Here is a 9,807-nt window from a genome sequence, read left to right as displayed (position 1 = left end):
ATATGCGATTCTACGTCTAATTTACTATGGGCCAATCTTCATCACGAAATATTAAATATTAAACCTTTATGGTAATAAGGATTTCATATTTTGTTGCGATCCCTGTATGCGATGGTGTCCAAAAAGGAGACCTACTTCGTACAGTTAAGTTTTATATCAAGTTACTCTTATCGGCCAATTTGCATCAAAAAATATCATCGTCATTATAGCAGTGGAAAGATGGTCCAACTAGAACTATTTTTAATAGGGTTCGTCGTTAAGCTAAAGTACTAGATGCGAAAACTGTAGATCAAATGGGATAATTTCTTCAACCCCTTATCATAAACCGTCCTACGAAAACTGATTTTTTTTTTTGTATTGTAAAAAGTCTTAATTTTCCATACATTTTGAAGGAAATTCATTCAAAATAATAATTTGACATTGAAAATTAAATTTACCGAATTTGGATTACATATATCTATTGTTTGGATCCCAACTCTCATTAGGATTCTAATGAGAGTTTAATTTTTTTTGTGATGGAAGCTATAGGGAATTTTTAGGGTTCACATAGTTCTACTTTTGAGACCGTGACAAAATCGAACTTGTGCTTCGTTATAACGAAAGCAACTGGAGGCTTTCATGAAAATTATGCCTCTGCCTAAGAAGAAGGTATGATGTGTATTATTAAGTAAATGAGTAAATGATTATATTAGGCAAAGTGGTGTAGGGTATCTAATTATTGGCTTGCCTGACTATAGAGTTCTTGCCTCTTTTTAGATTCAAATTTGCTACGGCTAGATTGCATGCCCCAAAGATTTGTAGCCTGATGCAGCTGCAGGCCAATGAAAACGATTAATGGAAAAGCAAACAGATAAAAGCTAAGTGCATATTCGCAGGCTCGTCATGCTCTTTTGTTTTAGTTCTTTCATAAAATTACATATCACTTAATTCAAAAGTTATGTAAATTGAACATAAATTCAAAGAGAAAATTAATTATAGAATAATTTATATTAGAATGGATAGAATATATAGAAAAGTTACTCATACGTACACGATATATGAAATTTATGATATTAAGTCTTAAATACAAAATTATTATATATTCATATATATATATCTATTTACACTGACGAGCAAATGCTTGCTTGGCTGTTCGAGGCCGTGGAAAGTTTAAGAAAAAATTCGCAATATATAGTCTTTGGTTACTAAGTGAAAAGCTCTTAGAGAACGAGTTTTTTTTTATTTAATTGGCATTGGAAAGTTTTTAGATGTAATCGCTGACTACGCTCGTTACTTATGGATAAATAAAAGTATGTCACTCTGCTTCTAGCACCCGGAAGTATTGAAGTGTGCAAGTGTGTAAAAAATAATCGGAACATATTTCGTTTAAACATCGAGGTTTATTGCATCTGTGTTAGCTGTTAGCCAGCAGCAGCAGATAAGCAGCCAGCATGCTTTGTAGCCAACATGTAATGAGAATGTATTTTTTTCTGAATACCCGCGTTATGATATCGCTGTGTTGTATTTTTCGGATACGTTGGCATGACTGCTGTAAACAATTGACATAAATTTCGAGACGTGTTCCATGTTAGGTTAGTAATAGCAGCGTTTTCTTTCTAATTTGTAGCGCGATATTTATCAGATCGTTAAGTCGTTTACGGGTCATAAGTTTCATCGTCAGTAATGTTACGAAAAACCCCAAATTCATTTAAATGTCAGCTAAGTAATTTTCGTAAGAATAAATTCCCTAAAGATGGAAAAACCAAATGTGCACATTCGCAGGCTCGTCATACAGGTGCAGGCCGATGGAAACGATTAGAGGAAAAACCAGACTGGGATTAGACCATAGATTTAGGTATAGTAACATTCTTGTAAAATTGTATATAAATCGAATATTTGTGAAAAGTAGAGTTAGTCTGGCAAGAACGTAGAAGTTGAGAGTATGGCCAAAAAAGAAATTGTAAATAAATATTCCTTCTGTTGTGAAAGACAAAGTAGTAAAATAAAAGAACTTTGAAGTACATTTCTCTTGATCAAAATATCCACGATCTAGTGATACGGACTGTATCTTGTAAAAAGCGAATTTCATAACAATATAATAATTACTTATTGTGTAACGTATATATTATATATATAATTATTATCATAAAATAGTAGAATCCTTGCCGTCACATGAGGGCTTGTTTTTCTTTTATCGGAAGAGGACCGAAGAGTAAACTAGTGTTAAGTTATTATACTAAAGTACTATAGAAGGCACCAATCCTTTGCAAATTTCGCACATTCTTTTAGTATAACAATATAATCTTTTTCGACGATCTTTCTTGAGTGATGATAAAAATGGGAAATTTTTTCTATATAAAGGCATTGTCAAAATAAAGCACTCGACCTTGGAGCAAAAAGTGCCAGCGTATTGAATATCTACAAAGATACTACCTGTAGATTGGATAAAAAACGTGCATATACACCAGACAAACAATAACAATAATCGATCTCATTAGGAGTCGTTTTCTATCGACAATTAGTAAATTAATGTAGAAGAACGGTCCATTGCCTTTTATTTAGAATAGTGGTGTACGTCATAAGATACTTTTTGCTACTTTTCTGTCGGCCCAATTTTCGGTATATTCAGATTATGTAAAACATTGTTTAGTTTGCAAACCGAAATAGAAGTCTAGTAAGAATGGATTTTTCACACTTTATACAACATACAAACGTTCATAAACATTTACTCAATTTACAAAGGAAATGCTAGAAAAAATGCTTGAAGAGAAAAACATCTGTTTTTCAGTTTTGTTCATCGATGCATAAAATTGACGAAAGTTTATTGAATAGATTTAAAAAAGATATTAAATAGCTATATAACGCCGACAGAGAATTAGTTAATTTAACATAATTTGAAAATAATTTAAAACTTGCTTATAAATTTTACTTTCAAGATTAGCAAAGTATACATCGTATTCACAGTTAAGCTCAATACATACCGTCAATTCTAACGTATTTGCAGATGGCACTTTGCTAATTTTCGGATTAATTTTAAGAGCCTGAAAAAGTTCCATAAGCTTATTTTGGTCACTTTCATAACTGTCTGCTAATATATTGTTGGCCGCCATACGCAAATGTTTATGGAATTTTTTAAAGTAATTGTGACGCTCGCAAAGCGATATACCTGGAATTTCACCTAGCGAGGATTCGGTGAGTTCCCGGTAGGTTTTAAATTTATGGTAGCGTTCAGCTTCAACGTCTTCCATTTTGTCATCTAACGACATTATTTGCATATCTCGTTCCAAAGGTTGTGCGTTACGCTATTGAAAATATATGTAATTTCATAAAAGCACTTTTATTGAATAGTTTTTTTATAATGCTTATAAGAAGCAACTTACATCTTGGATCACAACTAGCATGGCTAAAGCAGCCTTTTGGCGAGCATCTTTTTTCTTTTCAGATATGCCAAGTCTTTTAATAGACGCTAAGGTACAAAGCGCAATAAATTCTGGAGCATCTGGTGTACCACCTTCTTGTACCATTTCGAATGTGGGTAACGGATGTTGGTGCTGAACACAATAGTCCCTCAAGACCGCTATCATATCTGTAGTGGGTATTTCCGTTTGTTCGACTTGCGGGATCTCATCAATATCCGGATGCTGTAAACGTAGTTTCTTAATTATATTCGAAGCAGCTAGATGCTTGGCATCCTTTTTCGAACGTCCGTTGCCATCCGCCTCAACTTCCATTACTGTTGCTCTGCAAATGAAAGAACCGCTTTCCGAATCAATCCATTCGTAAGTGGGAGCAGGTATTTTATTTTCTGCACAATATTCTTGCAAAGCTGACACCGATGACTTCCCAACCATTAATGGTGAAAGAAAACCCTTCACACAAGTAAAACGAAAAATGCACAATTAATCTATGAAAATATTATATAGTCAATAAAAGAGTTTATTCTAATCGATTACGTTAAAGACTCAATGGAATTGCTAACATCGATTTCCAAGCAAGCAGCAATTATATCAGCTGTCATGCTAAACAATTTTCATTTACTATTTCTCAGGCATGTTCATGCCTAATTATTTGCATATTTTGATTAACATACCTGTAGACAAACGGAAACAGAAATCAAATTTGAGGATATGCCTTTCAACTATCGGGTCTGAGATCGCTTTGCAATTTTGATTGCGTTATCCACTTACCAGCTTAAGGTCTTTTTTTAATCCAGTTTTAGTTCAGTCATCAGCCGATCAAAAAAGTAAAGTGTAAGTTGTATTTACAAGACAAAGAAAATAAAAGGTATTTACGATAACTAAGAATGCTATAATCAGTCAAGGCCGACCTTATTTGCCGCGTATGTGCATAACTTTCATGAAAGCCCTTGTATTGGAGGATACTCAAACGTGGACGTGGTCTAATTTTAGCAAGTTAAATTTGCTTGTCAAATATTTTATTGTTTTCCAATTGTTTTAGTTATAACAAACCACAAATTAAGCTTTGTCGCCACTTTCATGGGAGCCCGTCGATCTAAGTAATAGATCTATGTGAGCCAAATTCCTTCTGGTTGATTTACTAAGGACGGATTTTGATCATAAAATATTACAAATCAAACTTACTTGGATTCTTCATTAACATCCTTATATGTGTTCGGATCTGAAGAAGAGGTCTGCGTGGTTCAAATTCCGCAAGGTTATTTTTTATGTCATATTATTATTATGAGTGAACTTTTATCAAGAAGTATTGAAAAGTAGGCCTTTTTAGCATATAAAGATTCAGTTTTCGTCGGAACGATTATATGGCAAGGGTTTCAAAAAATTGGCCTATCCGAGCCAATGCTTTCAAAGCAATTGCCGAAATATTATTACTAAACGATTTTTGTCACGAAATTTTAAAAATTTCAATATGTTTTCTTATAGCAACTTGTCACAAGAACGAGTAAGTGAAACGATACGAACCATTTTCAATAGCGTTCCTGCTTCGGCTAGAACATGTCAATATACGACCTGTAGATTGAACGCAAGCATATAAGGACAGACCGCAGTCGGATAAACAAGCTTAGCTTAGTTTAGAATCATTTTCTAAATAGCTTGTGAGAAGCTCTCTTTCTTAAGAAGTCATTCATTACCCCATATTTCATTGATTCGCACAAGTTGGAGGACGTTGATTCGTTCACAGATTTAGGCGTTCTACTTTACCATAGGTTACGTTTTAACTTGCGTGTTGAGCTCTCGTTAAGCAAAGCTAGGTCCGCGCTTGGTAAGTGGCAAAAGGAATCTTTGGCAAGCTTGCTTGAGGAGAAGGGATCGTTACATGCTCAAAAAAGTTCTTTTTTGTCTGCCAACATGGTGTAACCCTCTAAAATAATGTATGCATAAGCGTTACATATTTACCGAGGTATACGCAAATAGTTTTTTTTCTTTTTGTTTATATAATTTGTGCGTTAAAGAGGTGCCAAATACAATTCTTTTTCTTATACAAATTATTTTGAATTGAAGATTTTTCCAAGTTTAATATTTGTTCGTACTATTTACTGATGACACCTTATATGCATACGCATATGTCGTATTAATTTCTTTGATAAAACGGAGAGATCAATTATCAGTCGAGTTGGTGCAAAGCTATTACTTAGTTATTTCAATATTAGAAAAACCTTTCGTCACGAATGCCAACCATTCAATGGCTTATTAAAAATAATAATTTTTTCTGTAGTGGGGAATAGCAACTGATAACCACTCTGTGCTTGTTTTCTCTCTCTAATTAAGTAAGCGAAAAATTATTTCATATGCTTACACATTCTAAGGCTGAAAACAGATAAAATCTTCTCTCGTTTCGCATGCCTAGCTGGCTGATATGAATGATTGTTAAAAAACTTCGCTTGTTTCGCTTAGCGTAAGGTGTGAGAAGCGAGAAGAAGAATAAAGAAGAAAATCAGTAGAAAAATGAATCACTATATATGTATATATACATACAGAAAGAAGTAAATAAATCGAAAATGAATGCCGATGCATTCATGTGTCAGAACAAGAGATGGCGCATGGTTCAGCTGTAATACTGGAATACCAGCAATATGTTCAATTTGCTTATTGCATTGCATCACTGCACTAAGGCACGGTTTTGCGGTGTTTACGTATCTACTGTGCATAGGTGTGCACTTATCATTTGGACAACGATTATTTAACAACAGATTGATTATGTATATCAAAGACTTAATTAGACCCACGCGAAATGGTTCTACGATTTTTTTTTTTTTTTTGTGCAGGTAGCTTAGCTATTCCATTCCGTGATAAATTATTATGGTGTTAATCTCGAAGTCTTTTTTCTTAAGGAAAAACCAATTTTCAATGCTCGTCTTAGAGTTCGTTTAGAATGTTAAGCTCACATTAGAGATTTTTAATAAAACTCCTCTATGTAAACCCAGAGAAGGTCGGTGTTGTACTTCAAATCTTATTCGAAATGGATGGCGGAAGTTAAAATATTGGTTTATGTGGCTAAGAAGTTTCTACTCTTCCAACAATCCGTTATATCTATCTATTGAAACAATTTGCTAAAGGAAGTATTTGTACTTCGAGACATTTTAAAATATGGCCAGGGCGCTACCATAACAATTCAATATAATAACTAATTGCAAACTTGGCAAATATTTGTCTGTAATGATTACAATAATCATTCCACGTATATAAAAATTTTATACAATTATAAAAAAGAACAATTTCGTTCAATAAGTTCGTGCATTTAACAATTTTCAATCTTGTGGCACTGTACGGACATGCTTTAAGACGTGCAGTCAATACTCAGCCACATCTATATACCGTTGATTGACTTCTCATTGTGAAACTTTGTTTTCTCTTAATTTGAGGATATTTGACATTATATTGTAGAAATTATCTCCCAAGCGTTTTCCATTATTCATTGATTCCTTGGACAATGCAAGACGCGAAGGTATAAAGCATTGTCTAAGGGGTTCTCCAATTTTCTCCTACCTTATGTGAGTTTGCATGTGACTTTACTAAAGATAAGCATAATGGAAAACTAAACTGTTACCCGCATCGTTCCTGTTAGCAAGTCTTTTCGGTAACCTTAGCAATCTTTAAGAAAAATAAGAAACTTTTCATAAAACATATATATCTCGTCCCATGCCATTTCTGGCATGACAAATTTATTCTCCAAATTTATTCGCCATTTTAATAAAAGAAATTAGTCTCTTGAAATGAACGGCGACACAAGTCGCAAAAGTCATTGAGGCATTGAGTCAGTTAAAAGACTTCCTGACATTTATTAAATTTATTTGCAGTTAAACGTAAGACGTTTAAAAGATAATTTTATATTGCACACTCTACGCATACATCATTTGATTCTTCACCAATCATTTTTTAGTTAAGCTTATTGGAAATTTGACCAGTCAAATAGCCTGCAAGCACTTTAGTTTCTCACGGTCCGTAGAAGAATTTCGGCAAAGGTGTATACGGAGTGTATTGGGTGAACTTTGTAAAACGGACGAACATCCTTGGCTTAACGACTCGTTCGATATTCATCGTTCCAGTCCCGTAGAATTATATTTCGAGTATCGGCTATTTCCCCTTGACGGAAGGGACCGCGCCGTCCAAATGTGTCGCTCATTCATAAAAGGCAGTTGCTTCTTCATTTAATCTGGATAACCGCGCGCACAGATCAAATGACACTGCTCAATAGAGAGATTACCATAGATCCCGAAAATTTACTCATTGAATGAAAATTTTATTATTTATTAAGGACAAAGGTAACTTGCTGTCCACTGTTGTTTGGAAAGATTGAGAAGGATTTTTTCATAATGTTAGTCTCAATTGTGCTCAACTCAACTTTTTTGTCCTCTTATTGGGAGAAGTAAAAGTTAATAATCTTCAATTTTCTTTCAAAGTTCTCGTAATGCTATACAAAGAATTGAAAATGTCATCTCATGCAAATTTTTAAGGGATCGTCCGATCTCATCCTAATTATCATAAATTGAAAGGATTTTTTAACCTCAGGATTAACCTCAGGAGCATTCCAAGGGGCAATCAGATTGAAATACCGTTAAATCCATTTAATTATCTTAATAACACACGTCTCCTTATGTGAACTAACATATATTCTGCAATCCAGGAAACCACTGACTATGGTGGAATCAAATATGGCATGCTCTTGAGGAAGCTTGATTGTCTTGTTCCACGTATTAATCGTTCTAGGTCTAATAACAGGTTCCCCTTTGAATTGCGATTCATTCAAGTTATGCCCATTCCTAAATCAGGCAAATACCTAAACGATCTAAGCAACTTGAGACTTTTCTCGCTAATCTCGATGTTCATAACGATAAATAATCTCACTGATGGATTTTTGAACGCGTGAGAATATAATTCGAGCCTCTGCGCTTATCAAAAATGTAAATCTACGAACATGTGCATCAATGAACTGTTTTTTTTTTTCAATTAAATAATCGGAAAAAAGCAAATAAGGAATTTGTTATCCTCTTCTTGAATGTCAGCAAAGCCTATGGCTTGACTTAATGAAGTTTGGTAGAATTCTTATACATTTCTGAAGTTCTGTTTAAATGTGTTCAGGGGCCTTAAATTTTTTATCTGATCGTATGTTGGTTCGCGGCAAAGTTGAAGTGACTCTTCACTTCCAGATGCTACGAAACATCGTTCGGTGGAAGCAAATATTTTTTCGATACATGACGCGATCTTAATTTATATTTTAACACCGGCATGACGAATACAGTTTACTTTTCTAAAGGCTTCTAACAAGAAATTAGTCTCTATATTAACGGAATTATGGTGAGCCGGATCAAATCTCTTTGATTTTTGGGTACAATATTAAATGACGGCCTAGTCTTGGGAGGACCTTATGAGAAACCTTTCAAAGACTGTCAGTCTGCATATAACGCCATTAGACCTATGACTAACAATCACTTAAGATTGCCTCAAAAAGACAATATACAGAGCATTAGTCAGGTCTAAGGTGCAATTTGCATATGGAACGTCATGTAATTTACCGAAATATATAGGAAAACCAACGCATATGAAAGGGTCTCTTTTTCATACTGTTAAGGACGTCACTGAAGTTAACGTAATCAATCCTTTTTCCACAAAGATGTATCACTTGGCGATGTAGTCTTAGGCAGCTATGCATTTCGCTATCAAAAATTTCGCCAAATTTTTCTATAAGATAAACTCTATCCCCCTTTGAAATTTTTTTTTAACAATAATCGTAGTCTTCGCAAACTTCTTCTAATCACACACACACAACATATGCGAAATGTTAATCGTTCTTGTGTGAGAATGGATGCACGTATGCACATTGATAGGGTAGTTAGTTCGGAAGTACGAAGGGTCGTCTTCGTCTATCGACTATTCGCTATTTTCCGATATCGCAAATATAAAATAATATGGGATAAATCAGACTTTTCAGATTATATGGCGGCATGTTTGGCCGCCTTCCCAAATCAAGGGAAGATGCTCATCTTGAGGAATTAACTTATTATCAGTTTTTATTATCTTCTAATTCATCATCTACAATTCAAATAGATAAGAGCAACATTTCTTATTGGTTTAGTCCGTTTAAACTAAACATTAAAAAAAAAAAGGAAAAAACGAACGCCATATATCGTCGCGATTTCCCAGCCAAGTCCGTTAAGCGTATTCTATGTCGTGAACGTAAAATAGAGGAATTTTGTAAAATGATAAAATTAAGAAGCATGATAAAAAAAAAAAAAAAAAAAAAATTGCCTTCAAAAAAGAAACCCTTTTTTTTGCATCAGGACCAGTGACAACCAAGTTAAGAATTGTCATAAAATCTGTAAATAAAAGAAAAAAAGAAAAGATATAATTC

General features: G+C 34.0%; 1 protein-coding gene across 2 annotated transcripts; it reads right to left on the bottom strand.

Annotated features, from left to right (window-relative positions):
• Positions 1 to 2,753: 2,753 nt before the first annotated feature.
• Positions 2,754 to 3,962, bottom strand: LOC119631927. 2 transcript variants are annotated; one of them, XM_038024516.1, is made up of 3 exons: positions 3,959 to 3,962; positions 3,360 to 3,848; positions 2,754 to 3,281 (listed from the first exon to the last, which is right to left on the bottom strand). In XM_038024516.1, exons 2-3 carry the CDS (start codon positions 3,828 to 3,830, stop codon positions 2,859 to 2,861), a joined length of 894 nt encoding a protein of 297 aa, XP_037880444.1. In that variant the 5' UTR covers positions 3,831 to 3,848; positions 3,959 to 3,962; the 3' UTR covers positions 2,754 to 2,858. The 2 variants fall into 2 exon arrangements, with proteins under 2 accessions (XP_037880444.1, XP_037880443.1); XM_038024515.1 differs by lacking the exon at positions 3,959 to 3,962 and having other exon boundaries at positions 3,360 to 3,926.
• Between the last annotated feature and the right edge of the window lie 5,845 nt (positions 3,963 to 9,807).

This window comes from Glossina fuscipes, unplaced genomic scaffold (assembly GCF_014805625.2).
Source record: "Glossina fuscipes isolate IAEA_lab_2018 unplaced genomic scaffold, Yale_Gfus_2 1, whole genome shotgun sequence".
NCBI classification, from domain to species: Eukaryota; Metazoa; Arthropoda; class Insecta; order Diptera; family Glossinidae; genus Glossina; species Glossina fuscipes.
The sequence above is the reverse complement of the archived record's forward strand: the minus strand, read 5'-3'. Positions and strand labels throughout refer to the sequence as shown.